Genomic DNA, 22,258 nt, shown 5'->3' with positions numbered 1-22,258 from the left:
ATGTTTCAGGATGCCTGAAACAGCTGTGCAGCAAAATGCTTGCTGATTGCAAATACTCATACATGCAGTCTCAGAAAGACCCACCACCCCTTGAAAATGGTATAAATTTTCCCCCAGTCCTGCCTCTCCAACCCTATTCCTAGCTGCCTTCCTAGTTAGGAAAAGACTTCCCTGGTGGCTCAGATGGTAAAACAAATCTGGCTGCAATGCAAGAGACATGGGTTCAATCCCTGAGTTGGAAAGATTCCTGGAAAGGGGAATGGCTATCCACTCCAGTACCCTTGCCTGGAAAATTCCAGGGACAGAGTATCCTGGTGGACTACAGTCCACGGAGTCACAAAGAGTCAGCCACAACTGAGTAACTAAGCACACACAGGTGCACTATGAGCCCTAAGGAGTCTGTGAAACTCCTCTCTCCAAAGTATTGTCATCTTAAGAGAAGCATGTTGGCTTCTAACAGTGTCATTTCATGTATGGAGAAGAGTTTTGTAAATAGGATTCTAAATCACTCTATAAAAGCCATAATTCCCAATAATTACTCCCAATAATTGATCCTAAAAAGGCAGACAACAGAAAAAAATTGGTGTCCAATTTGCTGGCCCACTCCAAGGCACTGGTAAAAGTTTCATGTTGAGCTGGTAAATGTAAGCACTTATTCACAAAGCTAGGTTAAACATAAAAGAGTTGTTATATGGGGACTGATTCTTTGTTTTTTCCTTTGTTTGGTTTTGGTTTTTTCAACAGGTGGTAAAGGCATTTATAGTTCTTTCTCCAGCTTATTCCTCGCATGACCCAGAGAAACTAACCCAAGAACTCCAGGAGCATGTGAAAAGGGTGACTGCTCCATACAAGTACCCCAGGAAGGTAAACATCTGGAAGTTCTAGGACTTGAAAAGCTGGGAAATCAAATGGGTATGTGCTCCATGCACTCCTACTCAGGGCCAGGCACTAGGAGTGTGAAGACTGAGTAACTCTGGCTGCTGCTTCATCCATTTCTCCCTGTTTCTTCACTGGGCCTTCCTTTTAGCACACTGTGTGCCTGCCCTAAAAATTAGCATAAACAAGATTCAATGGGTGGTACTGAAATGCTTCTGGGAAGTGCCTGTATTCCAGGCCAGCTGTTTTTATTGTTGCCATTTGGGGAAAACCAGGAATCATGGATGCTTTCCAATAACATGTCAGAGGGTAATGATTCTTTCAGGACAAAAGTCTTGCTGTGAAATGATAATTGTAAAGTTTTTTGTTTGTTTTTTTTTTATGGTCACTAGATGGCCTTCGTTTCTGAACTTCCAAAGACGGTTTCTGGAAAGATTCAAAGGAGTAAATTGAGAAGTCAAGAGTGGAAAAATGAGAAGCAACCCCAGAAAGGTCCCATAAGTCACTGAAACTTCCAAGAGCAAGTGGTGGGATCACTGGTTAATCCCCACTTGGAGCAACATCCTTTCAACCCTACTGAAATCAAAGGCTTGCAGTCTCCAAGTGGGCATCCTTAGCATCATTAGATGACCCTGGAAGAAAGCAAAGAACATCATTAACCACCAATTCAGAGCCACTGCCCTGTCTAGCAACTGTTCAGTGGCTTAACTTCCTCATCTGTCCGGAGGTATCCTCAGTAGCTGCCCACTGGTCTTACTTCCTAATAAGCTTTTAGCTAGCCCTCCAAAGGACAGGTCACCAGAGTATTGGGAGCACTTGTGACCTTACTGCCAGGGGCAGTGTAACCACTTGAACCTTTTGATAAAGCTATTTGGTAATCATATCCAGGGCCACAAAATTTAATCATACCTTTAGTTCAGAAACTCCATCTTTGGAAATCACTACAAAACAAAATATTCAAGAGATAGTTACTGTAGAATTGTTTAAGACAGTGACAAATTGGGGGGGGGTAATTAATGCCTAAGTAATAGAGTAATGATTAACTAAATTGTGGTAGATTAACTCAATACCATGTTTTATAGCTGGCCATTAAAAATATGTGTTGGGAAAAACTTGGGCTACATTCATTTTGTCAGTAAAAATAATATATGTATAGTGGGGAACCACAACTTTCTATGATAAAGGAAAATCTACAGAAGAAAAAAGTCTGGAGGAAGATACACTAAATGTTAACAGAAATTTTCTTCAGTATTGAAAATAATGGGTGATAGATTTTTCCTTTCCCTACATTTCTTTATTTTCCAAGTTTTTCAGTGAATATATTTAAATCTTTTAATGAAAAAAAAATTATTTTACAGAAATGATCACTGAATATCACACTCTGCCTCATATCTTGTTCTTCCTCCATATACAAACACATCAACTCCAAATGCTAGCATGCTGTCTCATCCAGGAAAAATACAGGGACCTAAAGTCATGTCTCAGAAGCCCAGAAATGGAAAGGGTGGCTCTGGGCAGCTGAAACCAACCATGCAGAGAAGAAGCAGGTGGAAACTGATCCTAGTGCTGCTGCCTGACTCTCAGCACTTTCATTCACTCATTGGTCAATGTTTATTGAGTGCCTACTCAGTCCTGGACTGGGGACACACAAGGATAAGCAAAGCCAACTGGTCGTCATCTGTATTAGTCTGCTTGGGCTTTAATAACAAAGTACCGTGAGCTGGGCAGCTTTAATGAAAGAGATTTATTTCCTCAGTTCTTCATCCTGTAAATCCCAGATCAAGGTGTTGGTAGGATTGGTTTCAGTCTGAGGCCTCTCTCCTTGGTTTGTAGATGGCTACCTTCTCATGGGTCTTCACATAGCCCCTTCTTTGTGTATGTGTATCCCAATCTCTTCATGTAAGAACAATAGTTGTATTGGATTAAGGACCCAAATTTATGACTTCGTTTTAGCTTAATCACCTTTTTAGGCCCCCATCTGTGAATACAACTACCTTCAGAGGTCTGGGGGTTAGGACTTCAGCCTATAAATTTTAAGGGGGCATAATTTGGCCCATGACACTGTTGTAGCCACACGTTCCAGGAAACAAACTCACTTAGAAGGACAATGCAGATAGTGGAGTGCAGTTTATTACACCGGTGGGCCCAAGGCAGAGTCTCCTCTTAGCCAAGGACCCCGACCAGTTTTTGTGAAAACCTTATATACCCTAAGTGTACATGCCCAAACCCACCTCCCCAAAGTCCCTGAAACTAGTCTGAACAAAGGAAAAGAAAGATACAATCAAAGATAACCCGTGATTCATATGCCTTAGGCCTAGGTGGTTAATAGTGGACAATTATCAATAGGCCTGTGGTCATATCCCAATAAGCATAATAGACTTTATGATTCTATTTGGTTACACAGATAATTAGGGTATTCTTTTAAGTGATGGAGAGTCTAGGTATGAGCCCTGGGGCTCTTCCATCCGGGGGTCTGGTTTTCCAGTTGGTATGTCATTTCCATAGATACTGAGCATATAGATCAAAGTCCATAGTCCAGCCCAAGATGGAGTCCTGCTTTCAAGACAGAGCCTGTTCTGTCTGTTTCCTCCTTCATTCCCCTCTCTTGATGCTCTTAACTCATAGTATGAGCATCATTCATAGGTATATATTGCACCCTAGCTCTTCAACCGCCAATTTGGGAGAATGATACCAACCTTTGGGTTACAAAGTTCATAATACATCGTAAAATGCAGGGTCCACAAAGCAGAAACTATCAAGGCAACTATAACAATGATAAATATAGTTTTCCACATCATCCTTCACCCAAGATAGGACCGAAGTTCAAAAAGGAATATTATCATCAGACGTAGCTTTTACCTGACCTTTCATGTCATCTAGGGTGGCTGATATATTGCCAGATAAATCAGGAATATATACACAACATTCAACTTTAATTATAGCACAGGTCCTTCCTTGTGCCAAAACTATGGTTAGTCTCAAGATGATACCGGCAAGTCCTTGTAGCAGCAGTTGATTGTAGAGCTTCATCTCTTTTTCTTCTTTAAGATGATCTTGGTTTCACAGGGGTCAGTGGGGTCCTTTTGTATAGTCCACTTGGCATCCTCTGTGTCTGCATGGTATGCTCTCTCTACACCCTCACGTGGTGGATCCAGGGAGTGACACCTGCAACTTTACTTGCTGTAGGGGTGGTTAGAACAACAGTATATGGACCCTTCCATTTTGGGCCACCTGCTCACCAGGCACAAATTCATGAATCTGTTCCCCAAGGGGGAATGGCACATTTTCTTGTGCAAACTTAGTTACCTGATTTATTACCTTACCCAGTTGTTCCATCTGCTGTGAAATCTCATCCCCCCTTACCTGAGGCAAATTTGTTGACACCTCTTTTATTATGGGAGGGGATCTCCCATACACAATTTCATATGGAGAATAGCCATGGGACCATGGGGTCATCCTGAGTCTAAGCAGAGCCATTGGAAGCAAGTCCACCTAGTAGCAGTCTCTATGATACATTTGGAGAGCATCTCTTTAAGTGTCCGGTTGGTTCATTCCACCATCCCAGAACTCTGGGGCCTATATGCAATGTGTAGTTTCCATTTGATATTTAGAGTTTACATACCTGTTGAATTAAGTCAGCTACTGTTGGGACCAGACAATGGCCCTGCCTTAGTAGCTCACTTAATTCAACAGGTATGTAAACTCTAAATATCAAATGGAAACTACACACTGCATATAGGCCCCAGAGTTCTGGGATGGTGGAATGAACCAACCAGACACTTAAAGAGACGCTCTCCTATACTGGTTGGGTAGAGAAGGCAGTGGCACCCCACTCCAGTACTCTTGCCTGGAAAATCCCATGGATGGAACAGCCTGGTAGGCTGCAGTCCATGGGGTCGCTAAGAGTCGGACACGACTGAGTAACTTCACTTTCACTTTTCACTTTCATGCATTGGAGAAGGAAATGGCAACCCACTCCAGTGTTCTTGCCTGGAGAATCCCAGGGATGGGGGAGCCTGGTGGGCTGCCGTCTATGGGGTCGCACAGAGTCGGACACGACTGAAGCGACTTAGCAGCATACTGGTTGGGAACCCGAATCTGGGGATTATTTCTTGAAGCAGACAGCGAGCCACTTCATTTGCTTTTTCAGTTCAGGTGGGGAAGGCCTCCACCCATCCCGAGAAGGTAAATACCATGACCAGTAAATAACGATAGTGTCTGCAGGGTTTCATCTCAGTAAAGTCCACTTCTAAATGTTCAAAGGGGAGAGTGCCTTTTAACTGTATTCCTGGAGGCTTTTGCTTATGTCCAGGGGCAGCACTGACCTGTGAGCAAGCAGAACAGCTCCAGGATTCCATTCTACATAAGGAGGAACATCATAGAATTAAGAAATATTTTTAAATTAATTCTTCCATTCTTTCATGTCCCAAGTGAGTTTCCTGGTGTACCTGAGATACCAGTGTGGGGGCTAATGCCTTGGGTACCAGTAACCTGCCATCCAGCAGTTCCCACCAACATTTTTCATTTTTGGTGGCCCTTTCTGCTTCAGCCAGCTGGTCTTGGGCCAGGGTATACTGTGGGAGAGTCAGAGTTAACTCAGGCATTGTTGAGAGTACAAAGGTTCTAATAGATCTCCCACCAGCAGCCCCAAATTTCTCAACCGTATGTTTTGCAGCTTTATCTGCTAGTCAGTTTCCCCGTGTTTGTGGGGTGTCTTCCTTTTGGTGACCCCAACAATGAATGCATCACTGCTACCTTTTCAGGTTCCCATACAGCATCTAACAGAGTCAAGATTTCTTCTTTGTTTTTACTATCTTTTTTCACTAGATGTCAAAAGGCTTCTCTCCTTACACAGAGCCCCATGTACATATAGAGTGGCAAAAGCATATCTGGAGTCTGTGTAAATGTTTGTCTTCTTACCTTTTGACAGCTGGAGGGCCCAGATTAGAGCATATAGTTCGGCCCATTGAGCAGACCAGTGTGATGGCAGAGAGCTAGCCTCAACGATGGTTTCTTCCATGACTACAGCATATCCTGACAGTCACTGTTCTTGTTTCACCAGGCTGGTGCCATTGGTGCACAGGACCAAATCTGGGTCTTGGATTGGCTGGTCTCTCAAGTCTGGTCTGCTGGCATAAACTTCTTCTAGGATTTCCTTGCAATCATGTGAGGGCCTTCCACAGGAAGGAGAGTGGCCAGCTTCAGGGCCTGACAAGGCTCAATAGTAACGTGGGGGTTCTCACATAACAGTCCCTGGTATTGAGTAATCCAGGATGTCGACAGCCATTTAGGGAGGGTCCCCTCACAAGAGAGTGTTGACCTCATGCAGGATTTTTACAATCAAATCTTGGCCCAAAGTCAGCTTGGTTGCCTCCCGGACCAGTAAGGCAACCACAGCAACTGCCCACCATCCTGGCCACCCAGTGGCAACATTGTCCAGCCTATTTGACAGATAAGCCATGGGTCTGTCCCATGTCCCCATAGTCTGCGACAACATTCCCATAGCCACCTTGTCCTTTTCAGTCACATAAACAGTAAATGGCTTAGCAAGGTCTGGCAGGCCCAAGGCAAGTGCTGATGCAATTGTACTGGGCTTGAGTTCTAGTACCACTGGGACTTGTTGTTCTGCAAGCCCAGGGGGGTTGTTTTCCACCCTGACCTCAGGGAATTGTTGAGTTAACTCTCCCTCTCTCTCTCTCAACTGTTTAGCCAGTCCGGTTTCCCTTCCGGGAGATTGTGCAACCTCCATTCATCTCGAGGGGCTACTGAGAGGGAGAGTAAATAGGTGGTAGAGCCCCCTCGAAGAGTGGATGTTTCACTGGGTGGGGGGAGGTCACTTGTGCCCCTCCAGTTTAGATAGCAAGTCTCTTCCCAACAAAGGTACTGGACATTCAGGGATGTATAAAAATTCATAAGTCACTTGGTGTCCCCCCATCTGACATTTTTGGGGTAGGCTTGAAACACAAAGGCTACATTTATCACCATCTGAGACCCAGCGGCCTCTGGATCTATTGGCATATAAAGTCTATAGGCCTTGCACAGTCTTTCGTAGAATTCAGAGGGTGATTCAGTTTCCCTTTGAATCACTTCAGAGGGTTTTGCCATATTCATAGGTTTTCGGGCCCCCCTCTTGAGGCCTTGTAAAATAACCGCCTGTTATCTCTCCAGGTGGTCCCTCCCTTCCTCTGTTTTACAATCCCAATTAGGCCTCTCATTGGGGGTGGCTAGTTCTGCCCACCACTGTGGGTTCACAGTACCCCTGATGCCATTTCTCTTAACCATTTTCTGGCCTCAGTTAGGATCCTGTATCTTTCCTCAGTGCTGAAAAGGGAGACTAGTAGTTGGATTATATCATCCCATGTAGGGCGGTGGGTTCAAAAAATAGTCTGCATTAGTCTAATCATGGCTTGTGGCTCCCCCGAGTATGGTGGAGTATGTGTCTGCCAGTTTAATACATCCGTAGAGGAAAATGCTGGCAATAACAGGGGGCTGATGGTAGTGCCCCACATGCATCCTGAACTGGAGCTGCTGTAGCTCTCTGAGGGACATCTGTAGTGGGGTTCTTTCCCCCTTTTCCTTGGTGGAGTGCAGCCTCTGTCTAATTCCTGTGTTTTCTTCCCCCTTCCCATCAATACTCACCGGGAGAGGTGGATACAATCTAGGAGGTCTGGCTGAGGTGGAATCCTAGGGGTGTTGACCAGAGGTCTCCATCGCTGGGCTCAGAGCCTGCTGAAATGGTGGGTCTACAATCTCTGGGAGAGCTGGTGGAGGAGCAGCAGCTGCTGCAGGAACTTCACCTGGCCCTGGATCAGGCATTAAGGCGGCCTCCAGTCCTGGTGGAGCACTGGGCGGTGATTGGGGTGAGAAGAGCCTTACCTGCCAGATCCCAGAGGGAGAAGGTGGATTGGCATGTCTTCACCTTCCAGTTGGCACAGCCGAACCAGAACACCACGTGGTCCAAGACTGTTTCTCCCTTAACTTTTAAAGTCTGTTCTGCCTTGGTAGGTTTAATCAGGTGCGGATGAAAACATAGATGGGTTAAATATCCCACATCCCAGGCCATGTCCAGAAAAGCCAATTCGTACTCACTTATGTATCCCCCACCTTCTAGCCTGACAATTCCGAGGGGGTGAAGAGTTTCACAGCAGATGGGACACCTCCTGAGGGAGGGCAGAGTACGAACACACAAAGACTAAGTTTCTTCCCCTAACAATCCCCTGGTGATCGCTTGGTAATAATTTTTCCTAAGACGGCATGGATACCACCTCCTAAATGACATTCACAAATTTCCTTCCTAAGCCCTAACCAACTCATCAACCTGTGTACCAAGCAGTTGCCGCCACCTGCCTCTTCCAGTCTCCTGTGGGTCTGTGCCCCTTCTAGTTCCTCCCAGGGGGGTGATCAGGCCCCCTCTTCCTCCTTGATGGGTGGGTTCCTCCTCACCTGAGCGCTCAGTTCCCCTGCTGCCATCCACTACCTGCTAACATGAAAGGTCTGGGCGTTGAGAAGCAGAATCCTTCCAGAGGGGCGAGGCGCCATCCCCCTTCTAGAAGATTCGAGCCACAAGGCCTCGGAGTACTCCCAAATGGGAGTTGTCTCCTCAAAGTGAGGAGTTTCCCAGCCAGTGCACCAAATGTTGTAGCCACACCTTCTGGGAAACACTCACTCAGAAGGACAGTGTGGATAGTGGAGTGCAGTTTATTACACCGGCGGGCCCAAGCCAGAGTCTCTTCCTAGCCAAGGACCTTGACCAGTTTTTCTGAAAACTTTATATACTCTAAGTGTACCTGTCCAAACCCACCTCCCCAAAGTCCCTGAAACTAGTCTGAACAAAGGAAAAGAAAGATACAGTCAAAGATAACCCGTGATTCATATGCCTTAGGCCTAGGTGGTTAATAGTGGACAATTATCAATAGGCCTGTGGTCATACCCCAAAAAACATAATAGAATTTATGATTCTATTCGGTTACACAGACAATTAGGGTATTCTTTAAGGCGACAGAGAGTCTAGGTACGAGCCCTGGGGCTCTTCCATCCAGGGGGCTCTGGTTTTCCAGTTGGTATGTCCTTTCCCTAGATACTGGACATATAGCTCAAAGTCCACTGTCTGGCCCAAGATGGAGTCGTGCTTTCAAGATGGAGCCTGTTCTGTTTCCCTCTTCAACACTACCCTTGTGGAGTTTACAGTCTAATGGTGAGGTTGATGTTACCCATCGAAGAATAATGCAAATAAGGCATGGATGTGAAAAATGTCATGAAGCAAAGAGATTAAAATTCAGATTGGGAGACTGATCAAGGATAGAGAGGACTCAGGGTTCTGAGATCAATTTCCATAAGGAAGTTCCCAGTGAGCTGGTATCAAAGGAAAAGTGGAAGTAAACTAAGAAAATTAGGAACAAGCTTTCTGAACACAGGATACAGCATGTGCAAAGAGCTTGGTTTGGAAAAGACAGGTTTCGTGTTTCTAATAACAGCTCACACTCAGCTCAATTCTAAATTTTTAAATTCTCAACCATCCTATCGGGCAGGTATTGTTAATACTCTCATTTTATAGATATGTCAATTGAAATAAAAATACATGTAAAAAGTGTAAATTTCAGTTTTATTTGGAGGCTTACTGAGGACTATAGCTCAGGGGCAGTCTCTCAGATTGTTCTGAGGAACTGCTCAGAAGAGGTAGGGGGGAAGTCAGTATATATACGATTTTTGTGAAAGGGTATGTGCACACAAGTGCACATGTCAGCATAAGATTGCTGCTAGTCATGAGGGAAAAATATCTCAGTTACTGATTCACTATTGATTCGGGATAGCCTGGTTTAGGAATTTTGTTCTTCTATGAGTGCTAGGGAGACACTGAAGGTTTACATCAGAGAAACATACCTCCCACCATTTCAGTAGTCCTTAAAAAAGAAAAAACTTGTTTTTATATCTTTTCTTTATGACATTCCTGAACTGGGCAAATTTGCTTTATTATTGTATGAAGGTGGAAGTTCAGAGGACTGGCAATTTGCACAACAGCTAACAGGAGGGGTCACCAGAGGCAAAGAAAACATGCATGTCCAACTCACATCACCAGTGCTCTAGTACTGAGGCTTGTGGTCTTGGTTGGGTGCTCCTGAAATTCCTAATAAGCTCCAAAATGTCAGTTCCCTGAAAGCCTGGGAATCACACCTGGGGAGGCAGCACCTATCATTTCTGTCACTGTAGTTACACGGCTTTCTTCTCTAAGCCTCAGCTGCCTTGCATTCCGGGCTGATGTTCTCGGGGCTCCACTTCCCTACACCTGGGCTGAAGCAATGTGTTCTTCACTTGTATTCAAAGCTCTCCACCCAGGGCCCTTTTTCAGACTTCAGTCTTAACTAGGCAAAGATAATAAAGGGTGGAGGAAACCCAGTTCCCTTCCCTTCCCCTTAGGACCACTTGCCCTCCCCCTCCTCCAACACAATGAGCCCCTCAGTTAATTCTCTCACAGTAGCCTCAGCCCAGTTCAGCTCCAAAAAATAAGAAGCAAAGCTCTCAACTGCCTTACATAGGGAGCCACCAGCACACTGACTCAGAAATCATTGGTAGTGACGCAATAGCAAATTTTATCACTTTATCAGCAATTTATTCCTTGCTGAGCATTGTGCTAGAGGCTCTGCTGAAATCCTCACCTCAATCTTTACTCATTCCTATTCTACCATCAGGATTGTAGCTTTAGCCACACACCGTCTGTGCTGGAAAGAAACTTACCTTTCAATGCCCACATCTAAACCCTAAGCAGTATACTATGCATTAAAAGAGGAGTCTGTAGTTCTGTTAGCTTTTTTTCTAATGCGGATTGTCAACTACAAATTGGCATTTGCTGTCTACTTCTACAAGGGTTAAATCATGTGCTGCTGTGGCTGATGACCTTCAACAAGCCCAGGAGGGAGTTTAGAGTGGAGATGAAGACCGAGACACTCTGTGCTTTGGAAAACTGACAGAATAGGCCTTCAGATAGTTTGATATTTTTAGGAGATTTTAATGAGCCCAATTCTTGCATCTCCTCTTATCTGGAAAAGCACTAAATTCCTTTGTTGCAGGGAAAACCCCATTCTGGCTCCATGTTGGAACTGTTTCATTGACTTGTTTTCCTTTGCTTTTGTTATTATAATCATACAAAATGTCCTGCCTCAGAGAATCCTGCCCCTCTGCCTGACTGTGGAACTAAAGTGCCTTTTTTCAGCTCACAGAGAAATAATCTGACCCTGCCACCTGTGAATAGCTGCAAGAAAGAAGAGATTAACACATCCCTTCCCTGAGGCCGGCTGTTCCCAGACAGACTTATTCACAAGACTTATTGACTTCCCTGGTGGCTCAGAGGATAAAGCGTCTGCCTGCAATCCACAAGACCAGGGTTTGATCCCTGGGTTGAGAAGATCCCCTGGAGAAGGAAATGGCAACCCACTCCAGTATTCTTGCCTGGAGAATCCCATGGACAGAGGAGCCTGGCGGGCTACAGTCCACGGGGTCTCAGAGTGAGACACAACTGAGCGACTTCACACACACACGGCCCTTTTTACTTTCTCATTGTCTCTCTATTTTGCCTTTTTGCTTTATTTTCTCACCTCCCCCCATCTCTGTTCTATAACAGAATCTGGTATCCAGCCTCTAGTAAGATGGCGATTTTGAGATACCACTCTTCAACCTTCTCATTCAGGGGCTTTCCAAAGTCATCTTCCTTGCCCCAATACCTTGTGTCTCAGATTCATGCAGCAAGCAGAGTGAGCTTGGACTTGGTAGCACTTCCATGGTGACATCAGCTCCTCAGGACTAACTAAATCTTTTGCAAAAATGTGTGCTTGATTACATGAACTTCTTCTTCACCAAAATCACATATATATATCGACCTTTCCATGCTTACCTCTTTGGAGCAGTTTCTCAGAGCTGTCTGAGAAACTGTTCCAAATGTTGCAGAGAAGAAGCCAGTTCTGACTTCATGTTGGAACCTGTTTCTTTGGCTTGCTTTTTGTTGCTTTTGTGGTTTTATAATCATACATGTGAAGTGAAGTGAAGTTGCTCAGTCGTGTCCGACTCTTCGCAACCCCATGGACTGTAGCCTACCAGGCTCCTCTGTCCATGGGGTTTTCCAGGCAATAGTACTGGAGTGGATAATCATACATAGAGGCTTGCTTAAAAGGACCTTACCCCTCTGCCTATGTGTAAACTAAAGTGCTTATGTTCACCTTATAGGGAGATAAAGTGACCCTGCCAAACAAACTTTGAATATAGGAACTTAACACACCCCTTCCAAAGACGGGCCATTCCCTTGGAGATGTTTTGCAAGACTGAAGACCCTTTCACTTTACTTCCCCACTGCCTCTCCCTCTCTCTTCTGCCTTTGGACTTTAGTTCCATACTGCTTCTTTCTCTCTGACTCTACCAAAGGACTTGGCATCCAGACCCCAGCAAGATGGGTATTTTGAGGCACTAGCCTGCTATTTCTCAGTCAGTGACTCCCTGAATAAAGTCTCTTCCTTGCCTCAACCTCTCATCTCTCAGATTTATTGGCCTACAATGTGGTGAAGAGTGAGCTTGGACTCTGTAACACAAAGAGGTGAGGGAGTTCCATGCAATCAAGTGTTTCTTTTACAAAAACTTTTATGTTAGTCAAGAGGAGCTGGTGTCACCGTGAAATGATTTAGTGCTTTTCTGAAGAGGAAAAGTTAAAATTTTACATAACTTCCCACTTGTTCTGCCTCTGTAACTCAGTTTGCTCCTGTCTGGATCACACAGGTCACAGTCTCAGAAAGTGGGGACTTAGAATACTAGGAACTGAAGCTTATCTTCTTCACCCTTGTCTTGCTCTTTGCAATTGCTGGCCCCTGCAAACCTGTGTAATCATCCCTGTCTGTGTAAAGGTCAGGCATCCCTCTCCCCATCTTGACTGTGGGAGAAACCCCTTAGTTTAAACCAGCCTATTAGCAGCTAGTGTTGCCCACTATAGTCTGTCTATAAAAACGCTTGGTTCAGGGCTCAGAGCTTGGAGTGTTAACTCCTCTGGGCCCACCAGCATAATAAATCCGAGTTCTCCAACTCTCCAAGTGTGGTGCTTGGTTTCTCGATTACTGGTTTCTGCAACATTTCTGGAGGCCCCAGTGAGATTACAACCACGCCAGCCCCTTGAGCCGCCAAATTGGTGGCTCGGCCAGGCTGGAGCGAAGGAACCCGAGACAAACAAGGAGACCCACCACCTGACAGTATTCTGGGTTCTCTTTCGGATCGGTGTTCTGACTCTCTAGAAGGCTGAGCCCTGACTGGACTCGTTGGAGGGGCAGACCAACTCACCAGGAATGGCCACAGGATCAGGTAAGGCCCCGGGGCCAGTTCCCAGTTAGGTCCTACCTCAACGGGTAGAAGAGGAGACTGATACCTCCCAGGAGGTACCTCCCAGAGAGACTGAGCTCCCAGGAAAGGGGCATCAGATAGGGAGAACTGAGGACTCAGGACAAGGGAGGCACTGTGACTGATAACTTCTTTGGAGCTCCCAGGAAAGGAGCAACAGTTAAGGAAACCTGGGGGCTCAGGAGAAGGGAGGCACTGTGACTGATAACCTCTTTGGAGCTCCCAGGAAAGGAGCAACAGTTAAGGAAACCTAGGGGCTGAGGAGAAGGGAGGCACTGTGACTGATAACCTCTTTGGAGCTCCCAGGAAAGGAGCAACAGTTAAAGAAACCTGGGGGCTCAGGAGAAGGGAGGCACTGTGACTGATAACCTCTTTGGAGCTCCCAGGAAAGGAGCAACAGTTAAAGAAACCTGGGGGCTCAGGAGAAGGGAGGCATTGTGACTGATAACCTCCTTGGAGCTCCCAGGAAGGGAGCAACAGTTAAGGAAACCTGGGGACTTGGGAGAAGGGAGGCATTGTGATACCCACTGAATGATTGTGAGTGCACGATTGCTGATTGAACACAGTGAGAGAAATTTTTCCTTTTGTAAACTGCAAAACCAATTTTTTTTGCATATGCAATTAAAAACAACTAGCTTGTTAAAAGGCCTGCCTAGGAAAAAGCTTGAAGTTAACCCTTTCCGTGTCCTTGAAATACACAGCCCGCTTTGCCTGAGACCTCAGCCTTGGGCAAAGGAGAACTTCAAGCAAAGAAAAAAAAGGAGTCAAAGAGATATTTTAAATTTCAAACAGAAAACTATAAGATCTCTGTCTGTCTGTCTGTATTTATGTATGTCTCAGTGTATGTTTTTTTTTTTTTTCTGATAATATTGTTGAAGTTGTAAATGAGTTCTAATTTAATTGGCCTAAAGAAAAGTAAGCGCTTACAAATCAAACAATTCTAAATACACAAATAATTAACCTAAATAAATTTCAGGCTAAAGTAAACTGGGAAATATTCAATATTAAATATCTAGTATTAATGTTTGTTTGCTAATCTAATAAGGAAATAAGATGCATGTTTTTAATAAAGATGATATAAAAAACAAAATTACATTTTATAAAGGGAAAAGAAAGTAGGTCTGACTTACAGGTGGGTGTTACAGAAAGTAATTAAAATGTTTGTGGAAAATGGACCCTAAAAAAGTTTGTGCATGGTTAGGACTAACTAAGTTTAAAATAAATTTAATTAAGTTTACCTAAATGAGTTTAAAGTAAGTGGGTGCAAAACTTTAATTTGGCCTGTCTCTGTTAAAAAGATATACTTTCTTCAGATGTTGAACAGCTTTTAATAATAGATTTAAGTTTCTTTATCTCTTAATTGATCTGTTCTATATTTACCTTTAAAATCTTTTGTTAACTTTGGCTAAGTAAATAACTATTATTTTGCAGTAATTTATATGATCCTACCTGACTGTTATAAACCCTTTTGACATTTATTGACAAAACTTCCTAAATAACTTGACTTCTAGCTAGCTTTGGGATGCTTCAGAGGGCCCCTGAGACATCCCAAAGAGCTTTTAAGCTAGCTTGGTTCACTGGACATGTTAAATTACATGGTAAGTACTGTTAAATGGGTGATAAATCTTTTCATGTTATACTGTATGGTTGATGTTACTAATATAGATATCCTAAAATTATGTGAAATTCATATAGATCTGATATGCCCTGATAAAATATGGTCAATTATAATTCTAGTTATCATGTTAAAGGGTTATGACCAGGTTTCTTTGCCAATTGCAATAGAATCAGGTTTTAAACATGCCTTCTATGGTTTTACTCTAATGCCTTTAGAAAAATACTGTTAGTTCTTCAAGATTTATGAAAAATACTTTCTAAGATTAAGCAGATAAACAAATTTTGTTATTAATAGTAAGTGTACCAAACTGAGATTTGGTCTTCTCTCTGTTTAGAAAAGAAAGTTTTCTTAAAATACAGCTTTCAATAACAGATTATGAATTTCTTTGCCTTTAAGTGAGCTATATTTGTTTTTAAAATCTTTTTGTTATGTTGGCAAAGTAAATAAACATTATATAAGATTATGGTACATGTAGACAAAGCCCATTCTGCTTCAACAACAACAAAAATAACCCGTCACAGTTAGACTTTTGCTATCCTGATGTCCTTAAAACATGGCAATAGTCTGGTCCTATATCAGGAAATTAAAAATGGATGAACAACAGCTGAAAATCAAAGAGCCAGGGCTATGGGAAATCCAAGACAACTGCTTGGCTTTTCCTGGCTCCCTGACAGACTGCATTTTTATTTGATGGGTTAAAGCCTTACCTGGCTACAGTGTTAATGGCCTCACAATGAACTCTCCAAGAAAAGAAAAAATTATGTTTCACTGAATATTAAATTCTAGTTTTGTTAATTAAGGCCTGTACTTACTAAGACTCACTTCTGAAATAGTTCTTTGTTATGTTATATTGCTAAAAGGCTTAATTAAGTTATTAAAAAGGACAATCAGATTTTTTTCTAAAGCTTATCTCAGTAACCAATCTTTGGATAAAGGTCAGATGCTCCATGATGTACAGCCAGGCGTTTGACACTTGTCTATAATCATTTAACTGAGTCAGATGACCTGGGGCATACTGGGCTATATCCAGTGAAAGTTCTTGACTTAAATTCTTGCTTTTGACTTTACTAATAACTGCTAGCTATATTATTTTCTATGTAGCTTGCTTCCAAAGATTATTTCTTATGTTACCAAATGTGTGACTGAGCCTGTGATAAAATGTTGATATGAAGTTCCATATGAGACCAATAATTGTAATAATGTATCTCTAGATATGGGAAGAAACAACGAGAGGAAATATTTTCTTACTCCAAGAGGCTAGTTTAAGATAGGTATGGTCCAGAGACTTTTGCTGCTTACAAGGCCTGGTCTAGTGACAAGACATTGAGTGGCCTGTCAATGGAATCTTTCTTAGACCTGGGAATGAGCCTTCCCAGCACCATGGGACACAATGACTATGAAATGCCCCAAAACATGGTCAAATATGTAGCTATGAAGGGGCCCTGCTGACTGGAAGTTGGCCCTTGCCAGCTGCCTCTACAAAGATTAAATAGGACCACTATAAGATGCTGACCTTCAACACCCCCTTGAAAGGAGTTCAGGGTGAAAACAAAAAATAAGGCACTCTGTGCTCTGGGAAAACCCTGGAAAAACAGGCCTTCAGATACTCAGATGTTTTCAGGTAAAGATTTTTATGAGTCCAAATTCTTGCATCTTCCCATATATAGAGAAACACGAATGTCACAAACCAATGTCTGGACCTGGTTCTCCTGGCTAGCCCCCCTAGCAGCTTTACTACTTCTATTAATCTTTCTTATGTTTCTCCAAGTAGCAGTACGATAAGAGTACCCCCGGCCAACACCCAGACAGTGCTAGGACAAGCTGCCTAGCAGATTCTGTGGACTCTCATCTCCTTCTGTAAATGCACCCCAAGGTCCTCAGGCTATTTGTCCCTTTGAGATCTTACATGGGAGACCACCCCTAATGATAAAAATGCTCAAGGGAGACCACCAACAACCAGCTGAACTGGAGGTGTCCCAACATCTCCAGGCCCTGGAAAAGTCTTCTGCCATATCACCTGAGAAAACTTAGAAAGGACACCCAGTCCTTTGGGCAATTGGGTTCATCCCTATCAGCCAGGAGATGAGGTCTGATGAGAGGGTTAAAGGTCTGATGAGGGTTAAAGATTAGGGGAAAAAAAAACACTTCAGCAAGTTTGAACAGGCTCTCACATGGTCATCCTGGCAACCCCTACTGCTGTTAAAGTTATAGGTGTCATCCCTGGGATCCACCATGTCAGAGTCAAGAAGGCAGCTACTTCCTGTGATGAGGACACCTGGAAAGCAGTTTGGGACCCCCAAAACCTCCTCAAGTTCCGGTTCCAAACACAATGGCCCTCATACACAAAGGATGCTGAGCCCTACTCTAGTCACTCCAGAAGTTGACTAGTCAACCTACTAGTAGACCTACTGACAGCTGAAAAGAGAGGACTCTGCCTCTTCTTGAATGAAGAATGCTGCTTTTATGTAAACCAATCAGAAATAGTCAGGGACATGGTCCAACAGCTAAAGGAACAAATCATAAAAAAGAGAGAGAAACTAGCTAATTCCTGGGGTGACTGGAACAATGTCTGGAGCTGGGCATCGTGATTTCTCCCTTTAACAGGTCCTCTCTTCATGCTCTTTGCGACGCTCTTGTTTGGCCCTTGTATTCTCAATGCTATTACCCAGTTCATAACCTCTCAGATTGAATCCATGAAGTTACAAATGGTAATACCTCAATAGACCCCGAAATAATGGGGCACTCTGAACGTCCTACCAAAACATGAGATGATGTTTTCTACAATGAGTGATAGAAGCATCAAGAGAGGGGAAGGCAGAGGAAAAGTTAAAATTTTACATAACCTCCTGCTCGTTCTGCCTCTGTAACTCAGCCTGCTCCTTGCAAAGTGTGGATCACATAGGTAGGTCACATAGTCTCAGAAAGTGGGGACTTACAATACTAGGAACTGGAGCTTATCTCACTTACCCTTGTCCTGCTCTTTGCAATTGCCTGGCCCCTGCAAACATGCTTGATCATACCTGTCTGTGTAAAGCTCAGGCATCCCCCTCCCCATCTTGACTGCTGCTCCTGCTCTCAAAACCCCTGAATTTAAACCAGCCTATTAGCAGCTAGTGTGGCCCACTAGAGTCTGTCTATAAAAACTCTGTAACTCCTTTGCTCAGGGCTCAGAGCTTGGAGTGTTAACTCCTCTGGGCCCACCGGCATAATAAACCTGAGTTCTCCAACTCTCTGAGTGTGGTGCTTGGTTTCTCGATTACTGGTTTCTGCAACCTTTCTAGATGTAAGAAGACAAAAGGATTAGTTGCGTCATTCTCCACTTTGAACTCCCTCTAGGTCTTGTTGAAGGTCAATAGCTGCAAGAGCACAGGGTTCAATCTCCACAGGGGCAGATGGCAAATGCCCTTAGCAAGTGCCAATTTGTCATTAGTTGACAATAACAACAAAATAATCATGACCATGAAAATTGCTCATCTAAAATCCCATTGTGAAACCCACTTTTGAGAAAACTGATCCAATCCAATTTGAACTATTATAAGAAGAAAGAAAGAAAAGTATTATAATCTCCTAAGAAGAAAGTATTATAATCTCCATTTAACAGGTAAAGAGACCAAAAAGTAAAAGTGAAAGTTGTTCAGTCGTGTCTGACTCTGTGACCCCATGGACTATACAGTGCATGAAATTCTCCAGGCCCGAATAGTGGAGTGGGTAGCCTTCCCCTTCTCCATAGGATATTCCCAACCCAGGGGTTGAACACAGGTCTCCTGCACTGTGGGGGGATTCTTTACCAGCTGAGCTACCAGAACCCAGTTGTTCAGTGACTCAGTCATGTCCAACTCTTTGCCACCCCCATGGACTTCAGCATGCCAGGCTTCCCTGTCTTTCGTTATCTCCTGGAGTTTGCCCAAACTCATGTCCATTGAGTTGGTGATGCCATCCAACCATCTCATCCTGTTTCACCTTTTCCTCAAGCCCTCAACCTTTCCCAGCATCAGGGATTGCAACCTGTAGAGTTGCATAGCAGCCCCTCACTGTTCCCACCCCTTTTCCTGCAAGGAATTGGGAAACCCTGCCAAGATCCCTTCAAAACTTTCCCGTGGGAAAACAAGACTTTTTAAAATTCTTGTTAAAATACAAAGTTTAACCAGGTACATTTGAAGATCTAATTGGCTTTATTCAATGATTCATGAACAGGGCACAATCTCATCTAGCAATCTGGAAGGTGCTCCCAGGGTAGCACGAAACAGGTTTTTATAGGAGAAATGGAGGAGCAAGGGAGCTATTAGCGAAAGAAAAAAAAGGATTATTTTTAGACCAGGACATCTTTTAGTGGAGAAGGAAAGGCAAGAGCAAGGGTTTTGAGAGTGTTAATAGCCTCAGTAGGAAGGCCAGACAGAGGTCCCCAAGTGACAGGAGGAAATAAACTGCAAGTGGAAGACTTCTTTTTTTTCTCTTTTCTAATCCTGTGTTGTCATGGTGACACCTGGTCCACCTGAACTTAACTTTATCTCAAACCTTGAGCTAACCAACGCATTTTTCTCATGGAAATGTCTTCCTTAAGCTCTGTTAATGAACTATGTATTTGCTTGGAAATCTGCCTTTCTTCAAGATTCACGTCAATGGCTTTTTGGCTCCAGATGACTCACCTTGAGTGAGTCAATGCTATCTCAAAATACATGTTGGAGGTGAGAGGCCCGGTGCCAGTCTCTCAGTTTTGAGGCATTTCTTTTCTCTAAGTAGCAGCTTGCTAATAGGTATATAACTCCTTGCTAAAAATTAGCAAGGGGGCACTCTTTCTGTCCCCTTCTGACGTCTACGTCAGAAGTTTTCACCATCTCTTTTATACTTTAATAAAACTTTATTACACAAAAAGTTTTGAGTAATTGAGCCTTGTCTCTGGCCCCAGATTGAATTCCTCTCCTCCTTAGGCCACGAATCCAAGTGTTCATGGCTTGTGGCAGCAACCTTTCAGTTTTATCTGCAGATGCTCTTCCTTCTCTGACAGGTATAGAAGGCCCATCAAATTACCTCATTGGTGCTGATAAAAAAATTCGAAACTCATTGGTTAAGATTACATTTCTGGTAAAGGCTGAAACTATAATTAACCCAGGTATTAAATTTAGGTTTGGCATCATGGATTTAAAACAAGTGATGCCATTTGGGGCCTGTGGTTTTTCCCTTTAACAGCCTCTTCCTCCCTCTCAGAGTCTGCCCCTGCCTTTTTCCTACTAAAATTCCCTTTGTTCTCCACTTTTCCTCTCCCTCTACTGAGAGCTCAACTGAACATGTGGTTCAGCTTTTAAAGTCATTCCTTTTGAAAAGCTCCCCTGGACCAGCCCCTGTAGGAATCTTCTGGGCATCCCAGAGGACCCTACCTAACCTGATGGTGGCAGAAATTATGATCAAGTCCAAGCTTGCTCTGCTTGCCACACAACAGGCCAATAAATTTGGAGATAAGATTTTGAGGCAAGAAATAACTGAAACAAGAGGGAAGAAGGCAGCGGACACACTTTACAAGAATGACAGAGCCTGAGGACATGACATAAAGTGACTAGAAGCAAATCAGTCAAAGGCGACAATTAGTCTACTTCCACTACACTTTGAATCTCAGTATACTCTCATCATAAACATCAGCAAGCTAAGTGACACAGCCATCTGCACCATGACATTTCCAAGGCTATCAAAGACCCAAAACAGGCAGTGGGTGGCCCAATTGCTGGAAATCTCCATCCTCTCCCCAAAATAACTGGAATAATTCTCTCACACATTAGCCTATAAGTTACCCAGCCCATAAAAGTTAATCATGCCATATTTCAAGGCCACTCTTACCTTCTAAGATGGCCCACATTCTGTCTGTGGAGTGTCTGAATTCTTTCAGTGATGAGACATCAAGAATCTGAGCTTCATTAAGTCCTTAAACCAAGTGTGTGATCTCAGTTGAAAGATGGTCTTAGCTGAGTTTGAGTCCCTGTCAAGTGGGTTCAAGTTCCAATCTGAGGTGAACAGTTTCAGCTGATGACCACAAAGGGACTTGATAAGGTTAGCAAAGGTGTAGAGTTAGGTCTCGGTCCTTAACAGGCCTGTGGGATGCCATGAACCAGGTGTACTGGGGGGGACACTCTGCCAGTGTCTGCTCATTTTTGACCAGTGGGTCAACTCCATATGCTTATGCATATCCAGCAGCATGTCCAGGATAGAACTGTTACTTTCTATACTATTCTACTTGACTCTCAGATTTTTCTCTTACATTCTTGCATTGTTGTTCATTCCTGCTCGCTTTCTTTCTTTCCTTCCTTCTTTCCATGAAGGATCAGATTTGTTATAGTAAAAGGGAAGAAACAATTCCAAATCTGACCATGCCAAGTTCTGCTACTATCTCGAACTAATAATCCTTGTGGACCCCAATTTTCTATAGTATAACTATCAGTCAGGAGGAGCTGTGTGGAAATATTGCTAGATCGGCAGACGTACCAATTAAATCTGTCAAACTGTCCCATATCAACCCAGGCTTGAGTACATAATGGGATTGATGGTTTAGGGTGAGACATTCCAGATGTTAAGTTTCCTAAGAAGCCAGCAGTAAACATAAATGTCTCATGTTTAATGGTAAGGATTTGAGATCCTGTTTTGGGGGGTCTTATCATATTATTCATATACTGTTGAGTGCTGGCGTAAGCACATATCTGTGCATTTGTTGAATTAGTTATGCCTAAGGGTAGATGTGATGCATTGATGGTCCAAGGAGAATCTAAGGTGTGCATAGGTAAAGGAGATGTGGGAGAAAGCCATTCTCCCCCAGTAATGGTGGAGTCATTGTTAGAAATAGGAATTTCTGGATCTTCCCATGTGACAATAGAGAATTAAAGGGGGGTTCATTAAGTGAGCCCAGTATGTATAGTTATTATTAGGTAGTATATGAGCAGGAAATCTAGTGAAAAACAGAAGTAAAAAACTAACCCAAAACAGCCATACCTTGTGGGCAAAGTGAGCAGCTATAGTGGCTAGAAGGGAAAGCAACGTATTTTCAGGAATAATAGGTGTGCCAGTATTAACAAGAGCTATTTCAGCTCTTTAAGTAAGATGTTTAATATCACCCCTAAGTAATGTCAGCAGCTGGTGGATGATTATCCCTCAGTCTTTTCAGAGGAGGCATGCCAGAAGGAGTCATCTAGGTGTCAATAGACAAAACTCTGGTAATGGATCTTGAAGTCCTTGGCACCAACTCATGATAGGATTTCACACAACAGACAGGGATCCAAAGTGAACTTAATGAAGACAAAACAGCAGCATATCCTTTTCCCCATGTTAGTAACTTAACAGGTCCTTGCCAAATAGGAGAGGGTAGTTGTTTAGAAAGTATCAGAGGGTATTCTTGAGAATGTGGAGGAGTAAAATGTC

General features: G+C 43.4%; 1 protein-coding gene across 8 annotated transcripts in view; it reads left to right on the top strand.

Annotated features, from left to right (window-relative positions):
- The window catches only part of ACSM5 (acyl-CoA synthetase medium chain family member 5), a 29,008-nt gene extending 27,020 nt beyond the window's left edge, over nt 1–1,988 (top strand). For all 8 annotated transcript variants that reach the window (XM_086375483.1, XM_086375482.1, XM_086375488.1 and 5 more), the window contains 2 exons: nt 745–864; nt 1,269–1,988. In XM_086375483.1, the coding sequence (XP_086231609.1) occupies nt 745–864; nt 1,269–1,385 (237 nt within the window). In that variant the 3' untranslated portion in view covers nt 1,386–1,988. The remainder of the gene's footprint in view (nt 1–744; nt 865–1,268) is intronic.
- The last annotated feature ends 20,270 nt before the right edge of the window (nt 1,989–22,258 follow it).

Source organism: Bos grunniens, chromosome 25 (assembly GCF_055505025.1).
Source record: "Bos grunniens cultivar Pamir isolate PY7600 chromosome 25, Bosgru_T2T1.0, whole genome shotgun sequence".
NCBI classification, from domain to species: domain Eukaryota; kingdom Metazoa; phylum Chordata; class Mammalia; order Artiodactyla; family Bovidae; genus Bos; species Bos grunniens.
The sequence above is the reverse complement of the archived record's forward strand: the minus strand, read 5'-3'. Positions and strand labels throughout refer to the sequence as shown.